The sequence below is a fragment of the Tenrec ecaudatus genome, chromosome 2 (assembly GCF_050624435.1).
Source record: "Tenrec ecaudatus isolate mTenEca1 chromosome 2, mTenEca1.hap1, whole genome shotgun sequence".
NCBI classification, from domain to species: Eukaryota; Metazoa; Chordata; class Mammalia; order Afrosoricida; family Tenrecidae; genus Tenrec; species Tenrec ecaudatus.
The window spans coordinates 159,191,215-159,211,751 of NC_134531.1; the positions used below are offsets into that span (position 1 = coordinate 159,191,215).

The following is a 20,537-nucleotide window of genomic DNA, read 5'->3' on the forward strand; positions in this document are numbered from 1 at the left end:
CCTCTGCCCACAGATACCAGAGGCGTGCCTATTCAACAATGCCCCCACTCCCACCACCACAGATGCACCCTGGGAGGGCCTGGAGAGAAGGACACACTACTAAGCACTGCTGCCCACCCCTGAGCTAGACCCTCCGCCCCTCTGAGCCTGTACACTGGATGCATACACCTGCCTGTCTCCCCCCAAGCTGCACTAATGGAGCACAAACCACTTCCCAGGCCCTGGAAGGCGGGGCAGCTGTGCAAGGCTATTGGAAGCTGGGGGGGGGGGATGGGGGGGCGATAAGCTCTCCTTCAAGATGACATCATCCTATCCTCCAACAGCTCTACCTGGGAGGGCCTGGACTGCTGACCCACTTTGCAGATGGTCAAGCTCAGTCCGTAGCAGACACCTATGCACCCGGCACACTGCACCCTGTGGGCCCCACTGCCATGCCAACCACACAGCTCAGCCAGGCTCCCGAAGAGCGGGGAGGGGCTGGGATGGGGGAGTCAGGGGAACACTCTGGGATTAAGTTGAAGAGGACATCCTCTACAGTCCTCTCTGCTCGGAAGCCAATTTGGGACCAGCCAGGCCGGGCCTTCTGGGCAATTTCAGACCCCTGCTGTTTCTGGAGAGAAGCTGAGCTGTGCTCTCTGCAGGCCCCTCCCTCTCCTTTTCCAGGTAAATCCTCCTTGGAAGCTCTTTCCCCAGGCTGGGGTAGGACCCACCTTCTCCTCTTCCAGTGCCTGGCTGGGCCTCCTGCCCTGGGCCCACTGGCACTTTCCCCCACTCTCTCCCATTGGCCCACCCACCTTTCTCAGAGACTCTGGTCTTCAGAGGCCAGCTCTGGGTGGGACCCTTACCTGCTGCCCAGGCACCCTTTAGAGCCAGGTGCCACCACCCAGGGCCCTGGGGATTGTATTTCCTAGCTCTCTCATGCACTTGGAGGGACAAGGGCTAGGATGGTGGAAGGAGGAAATAGCTGGTGTGAGGACCCAGGAGACAGCCCACACAGCCCTCTTACTCGTCTCGTTACCTTTCCAGTTAGCCCCAACCCGATACAACCTCCTGAACCACAGAACCAAACACAGCCCACTCCTAGGCCAGCTCTCAAGATTGGCTGCCAGTCAAACTGGGTCTTTTTTTTTTTTTGGACAGGTTCTCAGGCTTGGCTGTCAGTCAAACTGGATCTTTTTTTTTTTTTTTGGACAAGTTCTCAGTAGAGTGTCAGGCCTTTCTTCCTAGCCTTTCTTAGTCAGGAAGCTCCTCTGAACCCTGTTAGGCATCATCTTAACAGGTGGCAGGTGGGTGGTGGCTACAGGTGAACCCAGCACTCCCGAGTATACCGCAGCCTTCTGTCCCCAAATCCTCCATGCCCCCAATCTTACTCTTTAGGGACTCTAAAAGCAGGTCCCTGGTGGATCTGAATTCATGTGCTGCAGTGCAGTTGGCAGTTACTTTCCCTAAAGTTTTGGTCTTGTCCAGAGGCCCCAGGAGCCCCTGCACCCAGGTTGGCTCCAGCCCATACCCACCAGCTGGCTGCCCACTACTCTTGTGTCCACAGCCTGCCCCAGACTCCTCAAAAGCCCGGGAAGAGTGCCTAGATTCCCTCGAGAGGCCCTGCCCTCCTCTGTAGCTAGGCAGCTGGGGCCTGCCAAGGCCCTCCAATGCCCCTTAGAAGCCCAACGCCCATCATCTCAAGTGGGCTTCTAAAAGGGGGCCCAGCTTCTGGGTGGTGACTTCAGTGCCCTGACTGGCAGAGATCACGGACCCTCCACTAACAAGGGGACCCTGTGAACATCTTCACCATCCCCGCCCCACCATCCCCAGCCAGGCTAGAGGCAGCCACTGAGGTCAGCACCCTCTCCCAGCTGGGCAAACTGTGGACAATGGGAAAGGCTCGAGCAGGCCCCCTCCTCCATCTGCAGTGCTGCCCGGGCTTCTGGGAACAACAGCCCTCACCCTCAAGGGAGGTCCCTGTGGGCCAGGCCTGCTTATCCACTTCGACTTCACGCTCACGGTCCTCTCCTTGTTCCCGATGATGGGTGTAGGGGAAGGTGACCAGACGTCCCACTTTTGGCGGGATAGTCCTGATTTTTAACAATTTTTCTTGCATCTCAGCATTTTTTAAAAAGACCTGATTTTTTGAAAGAATGCACGACCAGCTAGGGTATACGGTTTTCGGCTGCCATGTGGCTATTTCGCCAGAATATGAGTTTTATCACTGGTGTCCCGCTGGTGTCCCGCTGGTGTCCCGCTTTACCAATGTTAAAATCTGGTCACATCAGTGTAGGGAAACTGAGGACTAGAGAAGTGTGCCATCTGCCCAGAGCTCACAAAGAAAGACAAGGCAAGGCAAGGCAAACCCACTGCCATCAAGCTTGTTCTGACTCAGAGCAAGCCAATGGGAGAAAGTAGAACTGCCCCATGGTTTCTGCCGCTGGTGGTTTCAAACTGCTGATCTTGAGACTTGAAGCCCAATGTACAACCCACTATGCTATGCAGGCTCCAGAGCTTCTGGATAATCAGGACAAATTCAAAGCCTGGCTCCAGAGCTGGCGTCCCTTATGTCACATGGGGAATGGCCCCTGCCTGGCACACTGGACTAAGCGGACTGCTGACCAGGGTAGCAGGGTCCCATGACCACATCAGTGACGAGCTCTTTGGCCTATGAAACCTAATGCCTGGAGGCGAGGGACCATGTGCCCTTTCCCCCGACACGCACAGCCTTCTCCCTGACATGCCAGAAGCCCTGAGCACTGCGTGCAGCATTTTGTAGTCTCATGGGGAATGTACGCTTAGACCTCCACCAGATTCCTAGAGGAATACGTGACCTAAAAAAGTTAGGGACACAGATTGTTCTGCAATTGATTAGACAAGGCCCAGCCATGTCTGCCAGCCTTGCCTTTGCTGCCAGGGCCCAACTCAGGCTACCTCGCCCTGGAATTTGGCCCCTGCACTGGTCCCTCAGAAAGCCAGGCTCTGTGTGGCAGGGCTTGGGTGGCCCCCAGAGACTCTTCCCTGCCAATTGCCCCCACCGCACCCAGTCTTTAATGACACACAGCTCCTCTTGGGGCAAAACATCACTTTTCTTGTTCCTTCGAGTGCCTGAGTCACAGCTCAACTCCTTTCCACTGTGCTGTGTGACGCAGTCTTGCCCGCACCAGCCGTGGCTGGACCTGACAGCAGCTCCCAGTTCATCGGGGGAATCCTTGGGGTCCATGTGGGCACCAGGGGCCCACTAGAGGAAGGAGCCATGGCTGAGCCCATAGCGGACACCTTGAGTCCTCCAGAGCAGCCCACCCCTCCCCAGTAGAAACATAAACTCAGAATAGCCGGAAGTCTGCAGACTGATGGAGCAGACATCTGCGCACATGAGTGCGTGTCCATATGAGGGAGCTGGTGTGTACCTATAAGTCTGGGTTTTGTATGTGTGTGTGTGTGTGTGCAGGCAGCCTACTTGTGCACAGCCACAGGCCTACTGCCCACACATATGCAAATATCCAGCCTGAGCTCACATATGCTGACAGCACCCATACTCCCACACAAGCAAGTGGGCCCAGGCCTCACCATCTATGTGTGTACACACACGTATGTAGTCTATATGCACACCCGTCCTCATACACGCACAACTGGGCCCACATCTCCCAGGCACACAGACATGTATATCCCCACACTGATGCGTATTAGCACATAGCCACGCATGCACGCACCTCCAGGCCCCTGACCTGTCATCCCCAGGCACACACAGGGGCACATGTCCACCCTCTCACTCCTTGCACGCCAGTCAACAGCATCCCCTGTGACATGTGCCCATGCACCCATGCAAGGCACACTTGCATTTGCAGACTCCACACATGAAGCACACACTACTACCTCCTATTGGTTCACATGCATGAACATTTGCATGTGTTCTGAACACACACAGCCAGGCCCCACACATCACACATCCCCCCCCACCAAAATGCATGCTTGGGGACCTCACTCCAGCACACACCTGAGGACAGGGCCCCTCTCTCCTGCACCTCGATGCGACAGCAGAAGCCAACCCAAGGACAAGCTCCGCCTCCAAACTGCACCCCAGCCCTTGATCCATACCAGGATGCTCTCCACACCTAGCGAGGGCAGCCAGGATCCCTTCCCTGACACACACTCCCCAGCCTGACCGGCTACCCCAAGGGGTTCCCCTGTCCTCCTCTTCCCACCCTCCTCTCCACCACCAGTCATCAGAGGCAGAAATGAGCTCCAGGGCTGGACAACTTTGCAAAGGGACCAGAGAGGAGCCACCCTTTGTGCCACTAGCCCCCTCAGGCAGTGGTGGCCCTTAGCTTGCCTGATGGCCCCTCCCGAGGTCCCAAGACTAGGAAACCTCCGGTATTAACCCCTGCTGTACCCACGCCCTCACGGCTGGCCGGAGCTGGGGCGGGAGGTGCTCACAGGGAGAGGTCAGGAATCCTGCAACTGGGCGCAGGTGTAAAGTCATGAAGGACTGCTCAGAAGGAATGAGGTTTCTGTCCCTGGAAGAATCCAAGTTGAAGCCAGATGGCCACCTCCAGGGAAACGGAACGGGCAAGCCCCCCTTTCCCCCTGAGTTTCTAAGAGTCTGAGTGTGCTCAGGTCACATGGACTTTGGGGTTCTTATGTCCTGGCATGCACATTCACCCCTCCATCCCCACCCCCACCCCACACACGCACTCAACCGCCTAGCCGACCTCAGCACATTGTACCCTGCAAACATCCGCGTGTCCTGCTCTGAGCGCCCTAGGCACCAGCAAATGCCCGAAGGCAGGCACTTGCCCGCCGCGCACTGCAGGCACGTGCTCCCCTCCCGCTGCGCTGACCCCTGGCACCTCCAGGACTCCCCAGAGGCGCAACTCACTTCCCCAATTCCTCGAAGAGCTGGTACTCCTCCGTGAAGCGGGTGCAGGTGATGGTGGCCATCCTAGAGCTGGGCGGGCAGGCGAGGTTCGGGGCTGCGCCGGGACTGGGGCGCCGCTGCTCTGCTCCCGGAACGAGGTGCCGCTCGCCTGCCCGAGCTGCCGTGCGCGAACCGAGAGCGGGCTTGACTGACGAGCCCCCGGCTTCTGAACAGGGCACTGTGGCTGCTCGCAGCCTCGCGAGCCTTCGTCAGCATCCAGGTCCCCATGGCAACCACCTCCGAAACGCCCTGTTCCCGTTGCCCCGGTAACTGCCTCCCCAACACCTGCCTGCCTTCCACTGCAAAACCTGCTCCTGGTTGTCCTGGCCCTCCTGCGCACAAAACCGTAGGCCTGTGTGGGCCGGGGGCTGTGAGCCCAGTGCCCCCGGGGGAGGGGTGTGGCTGGCCAGGGGAGGGGCGGGAGTTCAGGAGAACAAACTTAGTCCGCAAGTAATCTTCGCTCATCCCACCTCCCCCACTCCCAACAGCGGGGGCCCTTGGAGCAGACGGGATGGGATTAAGTGGGGCAAAAAAGCGGTTGCCATGGTAACGTCCAATGGGTGCCGCATTCTGGGATGGTCCCCGGGAAAGACAGGATGCAGTTACCCTGGCAACTTCATCTTCCATAGAGAGACAGGTATTGCCCCGTTGCCCTGGCAACAGCTGGAATCAGGTTTACAGAGAAATGTTGGCTAACTCACAGGGATGCCTCTGTCCCCTGTGATCACTGTGGTTTCTGTCACAGTTTCTCTGTCCCCTGTGATCACTGTAGTTTCTGTCACAATCTCTCTGTAACGTGATTACTGGAGTCTGTCCTAGTCTCTCTGTCCCCCTAGGGATCACTGGAGTCTGTCCTAGTCTCTCTGTCCCCCGGGGGATCACTGGAGTCTGTCCTAGTCTCTCTGTCCCCCGGGGGATCACTGGAGTCTGTCCTAGTCTCTCTGTCCTCTTTGATCACTGTGGTCTCTGTCACAGTCCCTCTGCCCCTCTTCATCTTTTTGGTTCAGCTGTACTTCTCTTTCTCGCTGCCTTCCCCCACCATGCCCACCACATGGACACTCTCGTCTGGGGGAGAAGCATAGAGGAGATGGCAGAGTCCTGCTGCCCCCACCCTTGGGACCTCCTGAGGCCTCTCTCATAACCTCTCCCCGCCCCATGCCCAAAGGAACCACAGAGATCTGGTCTCCTGCTTCTGCTTCAAGTGGAAGCAAATGCAGCAGGAGGCCACAGCGGGGAAGGGATCATGGCCCAGTACACCTCCAGCTGGGCCAGCAACCAGGCACTGGCCTGAAACCCCCAGGCCCAGGTTTTGTTGGCGCCTTGCCCACCAACATCAAAGCTGTGAGGCAGCAGCCACAGCTCCCAGATGGGGCTTCTGAGCCTCTGGAGTCAAGCTCCAGCTCTGACATTTATGAGCTGTGTGACCCTGAGCAAGTCACTGACCCTCTCTGAGCCCCCAGCTCCTTTTCCACAAGGCAGAGACAATGCTGCCAGGGCTGAGGAGGGCTGTGAAGAGGGCGGAGGTGGAAGGTCATTGAGAGTAAGCAAGCACACGGCCTCTCTTTCATTTCCAGGAAAGGAAGAGGCAGGTCTAAAGGGGGACACCCTACAACTCCAGCTAGGACTTACGGGTGTCAGTTCTCTCTCTCTCTCTCTCTCTCTCTCTCTCTCTCTCACACACACACACACACACACACACACACACACACACATGCATTCACAGCTCGTGGGGCTGAGGTAGCTTGTTAGTTTTTGCCCCCAGAGAATAGAGGTGGGGTCGGTGGGAATTGAACCAGGGATTGAAACCTTTGGAGCTTTAACCCACTCTGGGCCTCCTCACCCCTTACTTGTCACCTCTTCCTGGACACATCACCAACCCCATCAAAGCCCTGACTCACTACCCCGGGTGTAGGGGCCCCTGGAGACAGCCAGGTGCCCTCTTCCTGGGAGTCTGGGGTGAACTCTGTAATGCAGGTACCTCTTCCCAGGAGAGGGGAGGGAGGAGAGGCAGGCGGGGGTGGGGGGTGGGGGTGGGGTAATGGCTTAGCCACTAATTTGCACCATCGCCACCTTCAGAAAAAGGAAAAACCACTCAGGTTTGTCTCTGCACAACGGGCCGCCTGCTTCTGCCGCCAACGTCGCAATTCAGAGGCAGAGAAGCGAGACTCGTGCCGGGTCCACACTGTTGGTGGGCAGCAGCAGGGCACACATGCGGAACTCCGCCCTTGGCAGGGCTGGAGGAGGCATGGCTGCAGAGGTGGGGGAAGGGCTGGGTGCCAGCTGGCCATGCCTCAGGCCCTGGAGCCTGTGCCCTGGAGTGCATGGCTTCCACTTCTGAAAGGGCTGTGACCACCCTCAGTGCCCTCTGAGGCGACCCCATCATTGCCCAAGGGAGAGGCAGTGTTGTGTAGTAGTTAGAACACAGCCTTGGCTTGGGGGTGGGAGGTGGAGCGGGGGGTGGGGTGGGGAGACAAGGGGTTTAGACCAGGATGTGAATCTCAGCCTATTGTGTGATTTGGGATGAGTACCTTCACTTCTTCTCAGTTTCTTCCTCAGCAAAATAGGGTGAATGATACCCCCCACACCCTTTCCAGAGCTGCTCCGTGACTTCAGTGAGAGAGCCACCGTGGCTGACACATTGCAAATGCTCAGCAACTGGACAAGGATCGGTCCTGAGATTCAAACAGCCCTCCCCCACACCCCTTCTCTATGAATCTCCGGCCAGCACACCACCACACTGCAGCCCTGTGCTCTAAGCCCCCAAAGTTCTGGGAACCCCAGGCCCCAGGCTTGGTGTGCAAGCCTCTATGGACCGAAGCACTGGTCCAGAGGGTCTGCGGCTCATCAAGTCCCCACAGGAGGATGCTGCAGCTTACAGAATGATCCAAAGCAAATGTGCTGCGAGGCCGCATTCATACAAGTATTATATTCTGAACCAAGGAGGTGACTGTCCTAGTGAACTCGGTACAGTTCCACCCATCTGCCTGCCCCCCACTGTAGGCACTGATGACATGGCACATCCCACAGAGGTGGTGGAGGTCCCTGGAGAGGGCAGGGCCACCTCAGTCCCATCTAAGCTGTCCCCCTGCTTGGCCATCCTGCACTCTCCCCCCTCTCTTCCTTTCCACTCTCTTCTCTCTGTCCGTCTCTTTCTCCCTCCCCCGCCTCCCACCCTTGCTTGTCCCTGCGTTCTCAGTTCTCCTTTTTACTCTTCTTATTCCGTTCGTGCCCACGTGCCCACGGCTCTTGGCCCCTGTCACTCCTCTCTGGCCGCGTCCCAGGCAATGGTTGGGAGCAGGCTGCGGGACTCTGCTGGGGCTGGGGTGGGGGTGGGGCAGGAAGAGAGTTGATTGGTAACACACACACACACACACACACCTGTGGAGAGCTGGCTCAGGGTGCAGGCACTGCCTCCGCATGGAGCAGGAGGGCAGCACTGGACCAGCAGACCACCCCTACACTCCGACTCTATGTGTAACGGCTGACAGTGCACTGTGTCCCTGTGCCCACAGGGCTGGCCGCTGTGCCCAGTGGTGTTGAGCAGCAAGGAGTCAGCTGCATCTATGGCGCTGAGAGAATGAGAGGATCATTGCATCAAAGGGATTGTTCCAGGCAGACTCCCCGCTCCCGGGGCCAGGGCTGCATGCCAACCAGGACACGTGTCCCATCTGGAATACACGTGTGGGCTCGAGGGCAGGCCTGCGTGCCACGGGCCAGTGGGCCGGAGTGGGAGCCCGGGAGAACATGAATGGCTCTGACATGCCAGCACAGGGACAGCACGTGGCTGCAGGCCATGCTCCATGTAGATGGGGATGGAGGAAGGGCACGTGAGGCGAAGGAGCAGGTGGGTGCCTGCAGCTCCAGTGGCATCGAGACAGCAACCTCAAACCCCACTTTTGCCCCCCACACTCATGCTCACAGGCACATGGTCAGGTGCCCAGGATTGTCCGGGACTGGCAGACACCACAGAAAGAGTGGGACTCAAAGGGCCAGCAGATAAAGCATCAGGGGGGCTGAACTCAGAAAGAGGTCAAGAAGGCAGGGGGCAGGGAGGTATCTCCGAGAAGAAGCACACCCTTGTGAGATTGAAGGGGCTGAAGGCTTGTGGCGAGAGAGCCAGAGGCCGCAAGTTCAAGGACCACCATTGGCTGTAAGCCCGGTGGCAGCTCTTTTCCCCACCGGAGCTTCCACATCTCCTAGAGAAACATGGGAATAAAATGTCTGCTCGCTGCCTGAAAGGACATGAAAAATCATTATTCCCACTGGAAAACCCTCCCGTGCCAACCATTCTACACACTGCTGGCTCAAACCTCGCCGCATATGTCCATTTAGATGGGCTACTTCCTGCCCATTTTGCAGACATGTGACAGGAATGACCCAACCAAGGCCATCCAGCTGGCTCACATGCAGGTCTGTGTGACTCCACCTCCATCCCCCCACACATGTCATTAGCGTCCATTAGTGCTGGGAGGGCCCCAAGGGAGCCCCTTATGGTAAGTCAGAGTGGTGAAGCCCAGAGAGGGGACAGGGTCCAGATGCAGTTGGATAAATCAGAGGCAGTGTTGAGATGCCAGTCCTGAATTCTGGACTCTCAGAGCTGTGTTCCGTCCCTCCTCCGCTCGGCTCACTTCTTCCTGCACCCTTCAGCCCGCGCCTCTATGTATAAGGGGTCAGAGGGCCCCAAGCGACAGGCAGAAGGGACATTCAGGACCTGAGTGGGGCTCAGAACCCTGCCCTCCAGCAGTTCCAGGCACTCTCCCCTTCCTGGTCATCACAGCTCAGGAATTCATAAGCAGGCCTGGCTTGGGCAAGGCTGCCCCCTAAATCTATCCCCCTGGCTGGCAGCGCTGCTCTACCTGGCGCCAAGCAGACAGCAGGAACCAGACCAATCATTACTGGCACCCATCTCTCAGATCTGAGACCCCAGCAGCCAGGGCTGCTCTGCCCCCATCCAAGCCCTCCCCACCACAGGGGCTCCAGTAGCACAAGCACCCAGCTGGCGCAGGGGCATGGAGCCTGGACACAGCCCCTGGCTGTGTGTGTGTGTGTATGTGTGTGTGTGTGTAACACAGGAGGTAGGCGGGGGCAGCTGGGAACTGTGCTGATAGCCAGTAGTAACAGACATCCCAGGGGGTGCACATCTCTCCCAAATGAGGAGTTCTCCCATTATCCTAAGGCCTCCCACCATTTCGGGCCCTCAGCACCTTTGAGTTCTGGCCTATTAGCTGGTGTGGCAATGCTGGGGCCTGGAGTAAGCTCCTAGCTTACTAGTTGGGGTCCAGGGAGGTGCGGGCTCTGAGCGTGGTGAGGGCTGGGCCGGGCTGAGTACTCAGCCTCCTCCTAGTCTACCAAAACCAGGTGCCTGCTCCCAGCCCCAGCTGGGTTCTCTTAGGGGATCCTCAGGAAGTATGCCTTGGTAGGAAACAGAATAGGCTTTGTAGCACTCATGGCTCCAAAGGGCAGGAGCCCCATTAAGAGAATCTACAGCCAGCAGCTGGCAGCGGGGCCAGGCCACCTTTGGCAGAATTAATGCTTAGCAGACACAGACGAAGCCTCCAGAGGTGCAGCCAGGGGCCATTCGGCAGGGCCAATGCATACAGCTGCCCAGCAGTCAGTGGAGCTAGGGCACCCTGGGAAATGAACTGAGCACAAGCAGTCTGCTATCCCCTGAGGCCCACTGGGCCTGGGACCTGGACTCAGTGGGACACTTCTTCAGAGTCTCCCTCCTATGCAGGCTGGGGCAGCTGGACTCCAGAGGCCTCTCAGCCGGTCCTGGCCTGTGCCCCAGGCAATGGCATCGTGGGTTCCAGGTCGGGGAGGTGTTAAGAGAGCAGGACCCAGAGGCTTGGGGCAGGGAGGGTGCCCTCCACTCTGCATCCCGGGGCTGGACCCTCACTGCAAGGCTCAGCCCCCTCTGCAGCCTGAAACCCAAACCCAAGCCTGCCCCCCACCACCCACTGTACCCACCCCACCCATCCCACTCATCCACATGCTGACGAGTCCTAACAGGCTCCTTTGCCAGCGACAAAAATAACTATTTTCAAAATTCACAGCAGGGCTTTCGCCTACACACACTGCGCCTCCTGGAACCCGAGAGAGTGCTGTGGGACTCAGTGTGCGGAGCGGAGGCAGCCATGCAGCAGGCAGGTTTAACCCCCCACCGCCCATCCAGTGCCCACGCATGCAGGCACACATGCCAGGGTGCCCGGGATGGCCAAGTGCAAGAGCACTCTGATCACCCGCTACACACAGGGGACACTGAGGCCCAGAGAGGGCCAGGGATTTGCCCTCGGCTACACAGCCACCTAGCCAGTATTGTACCAGTCATAGGCAGAGCCGAGGTCACGATGCTGCTTGACCCCCTGACTCCTGAAACAATGCTCCTGCCCTGCTCAGTCCCCCGCCCTTCCAGGAGCCATCAGGTTTGCTTGCCTCCGGCCTCAGTGTGACAGGATTAGATGAGAGCCCAACCAGCCCAACCTCCTAGCTGGACTGCCTGGTCACCCTTGCTCACTCTGCCAGCCAGGACCGCACCCCCTCCCAGCAAGCACAAGCCCGCACATCCACTCATGGGCACAGACAGCACGGCACCCTGTCTCCATCTTCTGGCATTTTAATCAGGCTCACAGACTCCTCCACAGCCATGCCCTCAGCCCATCCTCGGCAGAGCTGGCGCTGGCACCCCACTCAGAGAGAGAGGATGGGGAGGGGGACTCCAAGGAGGACATGGGAAACCTGTTCACGCAGGGGCTCATCCCCAGCCCTCCATCCTTCAGCAGCTCACAGGGAGCCAATTTCTCTGGGCTCAGGGGTGGGGGCAGGGCACTCTCTCCCACAGTCCCCACCAGCAGTGCAGCCTCAAATCTGCCCCAGCACGGTCCCTTCCCTGCTCAGGGGAGTGTCCTCAAGGGTGGCCGTCCTCTGGCCCCAGGCCTGGAGCTCTGAGCCCTTCTCCACTAAGAAGTCGCACAGAGTGCAAGGTGCCAGGGCCAGGAGATCAAGGAGGAAGGGCTGAGGAACCACAGAGTCACCTAGTCCTCAGCACACACTTCACGGGCCAGGCAGCTGCGGTTGGGGGGCTTGTCACAGGAACAATGTCTTCTCTCTACCACAAGCCGGCTGAGTCCCCCCGCCCTGTCCAAGAGCCCTCATATCCCGAGGTAAATGGTCCTGCTCATCAGATCCGGTGTGACATCAGCCTGGTGTTAAGTTTTCTGAAAAAGGATCGCAGCTTGCAAATCTTGCATTTCTTCTTGCGGCGACCCGGGTAGAAGCCCCGAGCCCTGCCTTCCTCCTCCTGCTCCTCCCGGTCCTCCTCCTCCTCTTCTTCCTCCTCCTCCTCACTGGCCCAGGGACCCCAGGCTCCCCCATTGAGGTCGGGGTGGGCCCGGGGATTCTCTGCCGGGTAGCGCACGGGGACTGCCGTGCGGTTATAGTCTGCCAGGCGGGCCAGCAGGGCGCGGACCACGTCCGGCCTCCGCTCAGCCAGGTCGTCCCGCTCATAGGGGTCAGCGCTGATGTTGAAGAGCCACACGGCCTGGCGGGCGTTGGCCATCCGCTCCAAGTTCCACCAGCTGCCGGGGAAGGTGGCGAGGGTCTGCGGCGGGATCCAGTCCCCGTAGCCCGGGTCCCCGGTCAGCAGCTTCCACTCTCCCACGCGGATGGCGGCCTGCACGGCTGTGTTCCAGATGCCGAAGCCGCCCTCCAGCGAGCCTCGCGGGGCGTGGTTGTAGAGTGGGTCGATGTTGTGCAGGATCTCTGTCCGCGGGGAGGCCCGGCCCTCGCTGATGGCCGGCCACACGTCGTAGCCATCCAGCGCATCAGCCGCTGACGCGGTGCCACCCGCCAGCCCCACAAGGGTGGGGTACCAGTCGGTGATGTGCACCAGGGCGCGGCTCGTCCTTCGCTTCCGCTTGAGCAGGGGGCTGTGGACGAAGCCGAGGCCGCGCACACCGCCTTCCCAGTAAGTGCCTTTGCGTCCGCGGAGCGGCCAGTTGCTGCCTCCTGAGAAGGTCTGGCCACCATTGTCGCTGGAGAAGATGATGACGCTGTTGTTGTAGAAGCCGTAGCGCTTGAGAGCGCCGGTGATGTTGCGCACGGCCTCGTCCATGCACGTCACCATGGCCGCGTACTTGCGCCGGGCCACGTTGCCCATGGCGCGGTAGCGGTAAAGGTACTCCCGCGGGGACTGCAGCGGCGTGTGCACCGCCTGGAAGGCCACATAGAGGAAGAGGGGCCTGCGGGGGCTGTGGCTGGCCAGGATGTGGCTGACCCGCTGCGCATACAGCAGCGTGGAGTACTGGCCACTGAGACCCCAGGCCGCGCTCTCCCCCTCGTGCAGGTCAAAGCCGCACACCCCAGGGCCGTCACAGTTGTCATAGGTGTAGTAGTCCACATTCCCCGTGAGCGAGCCCAGGAAGGTGTCGAAGCCGCGGCGGGTGGGCAGGCACTCCTTCCGGTAGAAGCCCAGGTGCCACTTGCCCACCATGTGGGTGGAGTACCCCGCCTCCTGCAGCTTCTGGGGCAGTGTCACCAGCCCCAGGGGCAAGCAGTTGGGCTGCCGGGGCCGGATGATGGAGTGCTGGAGCCCCGTATGGATCTGATACCTGGGGGGGGGGGGGATAGAAGGTATAGGTGAGTTACAGAGCACTTTTGCACAGCCCAGTGCTACCGGCAAACCCTAACAGTACCCACCACCTGTTACGTTACAGAATGTGCTAACTGCTTTGCATGTGTTCTCACTCAATGCTCAGAATCAGGTGAAGCTGACACCGCCATCAGGCGGCTGCAGGTGAGGAGGTTGAAGCTCTGCATGGTTAGCCCACTGGCATAGGGTCACAGACCTAGGAAGCTGGGGCATTGGGACAGAGCCCAGTAACTATAACAGCAACAACAACCATGAACACTAAGCCCTCCGTGCTATCTGCTGAGCTCCTTACATGACTTTTCTCCCTCGATACTCACCACTGTCTAAGAGGTTTCCAAAGGGCCCAAACCCACCATCACCAAGTCAACTGCAACTCATGGCAACCCTCTAGGACAGGCTAACACTGCCCCTCTGGGTTGCCGGCACTGTTACTCTGCATGGGAATAGAATCACCTTTCTCCCACGGAGCAGCCTGTGGTTTCAAACTACTGACCTTGTGATGATCAGCCTAATTTGTAACCCACTGTGCCACCCAGGCGCCTCCTAAGACAATGGTTCTCAACCTGTGGGTCACGACCCCTTTGGGTGTTGAATGACCCTTTCACAGGGCTCGCCCGATACATAACAGTAGCAAAATGACAGTTATGAAGTAGCAGCGAAAATCATTTTATGGTTGGGGGGGGGTCACCACCTTAGGAACTGTATGAAAGGGTTGCGGCATTAGGAAGGGTGAAAACCACTGTCCTAATATGTTTACATTATTATTCATGACTCGCCAAAGGGAAGCTGGGGCTAGTCATGCTATATGCAGCTGCTATGTGGAGTTGCCAGTCTGTTACGATGGAGTCTAGAGCAAGTCCAGCTTCCCGAGGGAAACTCCTAGGGGCACTTCAAACCCAACTGTAAAGTCTTTCATATTTTCCCAAGGACTGAGTTGCTTTTGTCCTCTCTTCCCCAGCATGTGCTAATCAGTATCCTTCCAAGGAAGGAGACCTGGTGAGGCAGCGTTGAAAGCACGGTGCCGGTGGGAGAGAAAGGTGGCGGTCTGTTCCCACAAGCAGCAGCCTTGAGATCCCTAGGAGGCAGTTTTACTCTGTCCTCTCTGGTTGCTATGAGTCAAAAATCAGTCTGGCGGCCACAGTTTGGGTTTATCGTTAGTCTAAAGGCACCCTGGTCCCCTTGTCCAGCTGCTATCCAAAAGGTGGACAATTGGAACTCAATAGCAGGTGTGTGGGAGAAAACACCTGACGATTTGCTCTCATGAAGGGCAGCTTCAGAAACCCTATAAGGCAGTTCTACAGGGTTGCTATGAATCAGAATCCACTGGACGGATGCGGTAACAATACCACCATTCTACTTGGCCATGGGATTATAGTCAGCTGTACGTGGGTCCTGAATTCAGGCACATGTGAGGGGACTATGTTACTCCACCTTGTATTTCTACTACCTAACTGAAGTGGGCACGCCATGACTTACGGTGTCATTGGGTAAAGAATGACACGCAGAGGGTTTTGTAGCAGCGGTGGGAGTAGGGTGGGGCGGGGCACGGGCAGGATGCACATCTCCATCCCATCCAGAAACAGAGGTCTGGAAAAGAGGAAGGGCCTTTCCCAAGGTCACTCAGTGGTCAAGGGCAGAGCCAGGACTTAAACATCATAAAATGAAGCAAAATCCAAAGAGACCCTTTCCCAGCAAACAAGATCCCTGAGGCTCGTGTGTGTGTCTGTGTGTGTGTATGTGTCTGTGTGTGTGTGTGTGTGTGATTGTTGGTGTGTTCTTTTGAGTTGGTGAGTTGGTTAGAATGGGAGATCTCTAAGGCCCTTCCGGTTCTAAATACTATGAGACCAGCTCCCATGTGCTTGCCCTGTACCCCTTGTTATGGATTGAACGCTGTCCTCCCCAAATATGAGTTATCAATCCCAATTTCTATGCTCGTGGCTATGATCCTCTTTGGGAAAGGGCTGGTTGTCTCCGGTCTCTCAATGAGGCAGAATGAGTACAGGGTGTATCCTGAGTCCATCTCTTTTGAGATATGACGGAGATTCAATGAGGGAGCGAGCAGAGGTGTGGGGGCAGGGGGAGTAAGGGGTGGGGAGGGAGATAGAAGCTAACACACCTGGAAACAATTGTGGAAGACACACAGCCCTTCCTCCAGAGCTAAAGAAACGAGGCTTTTCCTGGAGCAAGCCCTCAGAATATCCACTTGTGCCGCCCCAGACTATAGAGAAATGTGTCTCTGTTGGGTAAAGCACCCCTGGGGCATGTCTGTGATAGCAGCACTGGCTAAAACACCCCTTGGTCCAACATGCCTCACTGGAGCAAATAGGCAGGTCCTGCTTCTCTCCTTAGTCCTCCATTGCCCATTCACTCTCCTGTGTCAAGCACCACCATCCCCCACCCCCAGCCCTGTGATCCCACACACACTGGAGGTCCTGCCTATACTCAAGTCTTAAAAGTCCCAGAGCCTGGAACTTCACAAGTATGTTAGAAGCCCACACTTTTCCTCTCACCCCTAGGCATGCAAGGGAAGCCAAGACGGAATGCCTGACACCTTTCACGGGGCCTCTAGGACGGGTTTCTCTGTTTGGGTTTGTTTGTTTTTAATTTATTCGAAAGCTATCACTGTTGTAGCGATGATGAGCTACTACTGCCATGTGTAAGGAGCCCTGGTGGCACGGTGGCTACAGCATTCCTCTCCTAACCGTAAAGTGAGCGGGTCAAACCCACCAGCCTCTCCACGGGAGAAGGATGCAGCAGTCTGTTCCCCCAAACACCACGGCCTTGGAAACGTGCGGGGGCAGTTCTGTCTGAGCCGTCGGGTCATGATGAGTCAGAATCAACTCTACAGCCACGGTGGGTGACTGCCAGTGTTAACAATGCGAGCGTGCTTCGTAGGTTTCCGGTCTCGCTTAATCCTCATTTAGAAATAGACAGGGAAGACCACAATGAGACCCGTTCCACAGCCAGCATCCAAATCGACACAGCGGAACGAGCTCCCCAAACAGCATCACAAGCGCTAGGGCTGACATTTGGATCCAGGTTCCACCCAGATTGGACCAACGCAGGGAAGCTCCCAAGAGCCTCTCTTCCTAGGGGTGGGGCCGTGGGACACTGATCTGTACAGTGAAGCCAGCCAGCTAAGAGTCACCAAGTGAGTAACGTGGGAAAGTTTGGTTCTCTACAGCTTCCCCGACACCACTGGAAGCGGTAACAACCCCTAAGGAGAGCAGTGAACATCAGTTAGGCGGAGCCAGCTGCAGGGGAGGAGGGCAGAACACCACCGACCATGCTTAGCCAACTTTGAAATTCCAAGGGCTGGAGTGCTGCCCGCTGGCTGCTCTGCTCATTCCTTGCTTAAACCAAAAGTCAGCCCTGGGAGAGAAGTGCAAACGAAAGAAGGAACGAACAAAGAGACAGACAAATGTATGTGCCCTTCTCAGGACGCAGATGCCTCAGGCCTCTTCTGGATTGTCAGCGCTTGGACTTCACCCCCACCCCCCACACCTTTCATCCCTAACACGTACACTCCCTCCTCTCTTCCTCTTCCTCCCCACCCCCATTCTGGCTTTAACCGTTGTATGTCAGATCGGGGCAACAAAGACACCGTAGATGTCCAGCTCCAGGACCCCCTGGGCCCTGCCTCAGTTTTCCTCATCCAGGAACAGGAAGAATAAGGCTGTGGATTCTGAGCGCACACTGGTGGCTGTTAGGTGGGGCCTGGGAGAAAGCATGCCTTGGAGGCCACCCAAGAAGGATTAGTTTCAGCCCTGCCTGGGATTTTCTCCTAAGTGGCCCGAGGTCCCCTTGCACTCCCCAGTCTCCCTGCTCCTCTAATCTTCCAAAGCTGCTGCCTCACCAGAGGACAACTCCTGACAAGGAGAGCTGTACACCTCCTTAGGGCCGCCAGCCAACTTGGACGGATTTCATAGATGAAAACGCAGAGAATCCCAGAGAAATGAAGTACCATGCTTTTAGGAGAAGAGAGAGCTCTATGCAGTGTGTGTGTGTGTGTGTGTGTGTGTGTGTGTGTTCGCAGGTGCAAATGCCACGTTAGTTTCATATGCACCCAGCTATGCACATAATATGCATGTGGGTGTTGTTTATGAAGGCACATACATTAGATGGGGGGAAATGGTAACCACCAGTCCATGGGCACCCAGACATGGCACCTTGTGGGTGTTTCTCTTCTACCTATCAACTCCCAGGCCTCCTCCAGTGTAGTCATGGAGCAGTCTGGGACCCTAAGCCTCCCAACAAGGAACCCTGGTGCCACTGTTGGAAAAGCGTCTGACTGCTAGCTCAGAGGTTGGTGGTGCAAATCCCACTGCTGCTTCTCAGGAGAAAGATGAGGCTATCGGCTCTTATAAAGATTTGCAGCCTCTGCAGGCTGGTGCTGGGTCAGAACCCACTGGATGGCAGTGAGTTTGATTTGCTTGGGTGTCAATCCTCCCAGTAATAGTAAAAGAAACAGACAGACCTTGAGGTCTATTCTGACTGACAGTCACTCACTCAGTCATACCATGGGCGTGTGAGTGTGCTAGAACATCAGAGATGAGAGACTTCAAAGTATACAGGTAGGGAAACTGAGGTACATGGTGGACAGGCTAAGGACTTACTAACAATCACTAGAATTTCCCCGGGCCTTGGTGTCCCAGGTCTCAGCACCAGGGTTGCAGGTGCAGGTGAAATCTACTGACTTGGCTTGCCTTGGGCGTCCAGGGTCAGCGGAAGCCATCCATCCCTACCTGCCGGTGAGGAGCTGGCTCCGGGAAGGCGTGCAGATGGGCTGGATATAGTAATTCTCCAACTTGACGCCTTCTGCCGCCAGCCGGTCCAGCGTAGGGGTCTCGATTTCTGAGCCGTGGTAGCCCACGTCGTGGAAGCCCTGGTCGTCCGTGAGGATGAAGACGATGTGGGGAGGTTGAGGTGATGCAGCCGACGGCTGCTCTGAGCCAGCCTCCCCGGGCTCATCGGACATTAGGCTCGGTTTGGTCCAGTCCCAGGACAAGTAGCCAAAGCTGAGCAGGCTGACCAGTGAGAAGCCGGTGAGGGCGTGCATCGCCACACTGGTGCGCGCGTCACAGCGCGCAGGGCTCCTCCGGCCTCACTGCTTCGCGCGCCCAGGACGCACCACCCGGCAGCCCGCCCGCCAGCTGTTGGGCGCTGCCACAGCGCTCTGCGCCCCGAGGGCGACCCAGTGACCGGTGGTCCGGGACTGCCAGCCAGACGCCGCTGCGGGGCGCTCTGGGCAGGTCAGGCCTGTGCCCAAGTGTCTCTCGCCACCGGGCTCCCCTCTCGGTCCCTTTACCCCAGCTCAATCCGGCCAGTTTGAGATGCGGCTTGGCAGCTTCCAAAGAGTGCTCTCCACCATCCTCTGACTCGCCTCTCCTTTTAACCCCGATTTCTCCCGCCTCCTAATTTCTCTCGCCTGGGCTCTCCCTTTCTCCTCCCCCGACCCTTCAGCCACCCCCCTCCGGCCCGGCCTCTCGCCCCGCCCGGAGTCTTCAGAACTGGGAGGACTCCCCACAGGGAGGTGGGCAGGACCCCAACGGAGAACGGGAGGGAGGCGCGGCTGGGCGGGTCTGGCGTGAGCGTGGGAGAGGAGGGGCGGGCACCGCGCGCGAAAATGCCAAAAAGTTGTAACATCTGCCGGGCCGAGCCCCAGGTGGAGAGGCGGGACGTCGAACTTCGGCTCCGCCCCCGGGCGGGAGGCCCAGGCTCTCTGGTCCTGCGGGCTCCAGGCCCCGCCCTGGCCGGGACTGGTGACAAGGAGCTGGACTGCTTGGAATGAGACGGAACTGCTCCCGTATGGCCGGTCCTGGATTCCTAGATCACGCCAACTTAGCATTGCCTCCCAGCAGTTCAATGAGGGAGAGAGACTGGTGATCTGTTTCCGAAAGATCGTAGCTAGAAAACCCAAGGGGGGTACGGTTCTAATTGGGACTGGCACACAAGGTCCCTGAGAGTCAAACCCGCTGGCTCATGGCACACAGCAAGCTGTCGAGGACCCGCATGGTTGGAGAAACGGGGACAGATTTGTCAGGCACCTGGGCCTTGAATCCGGATGCTGGGAACTGCCAGCTCTCCACTTCTCAGACCCTGTCAGCACCTCCCTGAGTGACTCACCGATTTGAGTCTTAGATGGTCAGAACTGGAATCCAGAGGACAGGCACTCTTATACCCATCTGTGTCCACAGCAAAAGCTCAATATTTGTTGCATGAATGAATGAACCAACGAATGAATGAGCCACAGGTGTGACCCTAGGCAACTCCCACCCAAGGAAACCTTTGGGCCAAAGAAGGCAAGTATGGGATCTGGGCCAGACAAGTGTGAGTTAGCAGGGTTGCGAGGCATGGGCCACCCAGAGCTGAGCCCTCTTACCTAGATCTGACTTGGCCATGGCTTTGCAGCTGTAGAGCAGTATCACCAGGTCTCCCGAGTTTTCCAAGAAGGATTCCAATCCAGATTACTGTGAACAATATAGTCTGATTCTTAAGCATTAATAATGAATTTAAGACAGAAGCTAAATATCATGCAGGCCAAATACAACCTCTAGGAGGCATACCCGGGACCACTGGGCTATTGAAAGTTGGACTGGGCGCCAGCCTGCAGCGTCAGCCTCCCTGTCTCCTGGGATGTGACCAGTGCACACTTTCAATGCGGAGCAGGGGTGTCTCTCATCCACCACATGGGAGACCCAGGTGGCATCCAGGGCCAATGCACCACAGACACCCACACTGTCAGGGGAGGTTTCCCTCTTGCTATAATTCCAAAGGGCTTTCCGCCGAGCTTCTAGACTAAGACAGATGAGGAAGAAACGCCTGGACATCTACTTCCCAAACTCAGCCCAGGAAACCCTATGGAGCACAGGGGCCCAATCGACAACCAACCTTGGGAATGGTGTAGGAGCAGGCAGCACCTCATTCCGCTGTGCCTAGGGTCCCCCTGAGTCCAGGTCACTCTGATAAGTGGGAACACGGGGTTAAAGA

General features: G+C 57.5%; 2 protein-coding genes across 2 annotated transcripts in view; both read right to left on the bottom strand.

Annotated features, from left to right (window-relative positions):
- Positions 1-7,147, bottom strand: part of CAMK2A (calcium/calmodulin dependent protein kinase II alpha) — a 69,512-nt gene extending 62,365 nt beyond the window's left edge. Inside the window, exons 1-2 of the mRNA XM_075542714.1 lie at positions 7,084-7,147; positions 4,862-5,018 (exon numbers count right to left, since the gene is read on the bottom strand). Of these exons, the coding sequence (XP_075398829.1) occupies positions 4,862-5,018; positions 7,084-7,147 (221 nt within the window). The remainder of the gene's footprint in view (positions 1-4,861; positions 5,019-7,083) is intronic.
- Positions 7,148-11,497: 4,350 nt separating this feature from the next.
- On the bottom strand, positions 11,498-19,146 carry ARSI (arylsulfatase family member I). The gene is made up of 2 exons (XM_075541806.1): positions 18,293-19,146; positions 11,498-13,506 (listed from the first exon to the last, which is right to left on the bottom strand). Exons 1-2 carry the CDS (start codon positions 18,604-18,606, stop codon positions 12,078-12,080), a joined length of 1,743 nt encoding a protein of 580 aa, XP_075397921.1. The 5' UTR covers positions 18,607-19,146; the 3' UTR covers positions 11,498-12,077.
- Between the last annotated feature and the right edge of the window lie 1,391 nt (positions 19,147-20,537).

Bases quoted from the DNA above. Each gene is read 5' to 3' on its own strand.
- ARSI (XM_075541806.1), bottom strand. From the start codon at position 18,606: ATGCACGCCCTCACCGGCTTCTCACTGGTCAGCCTGCTCAGCTTTGGC. The intron at 13,507-18,292 runs GTAGGGATGGAT...CCCCCCCCCCAG, and splicing joins AGCCAGCTCCTCACCGGCAG to GTATCAGATCCATACGGGGC.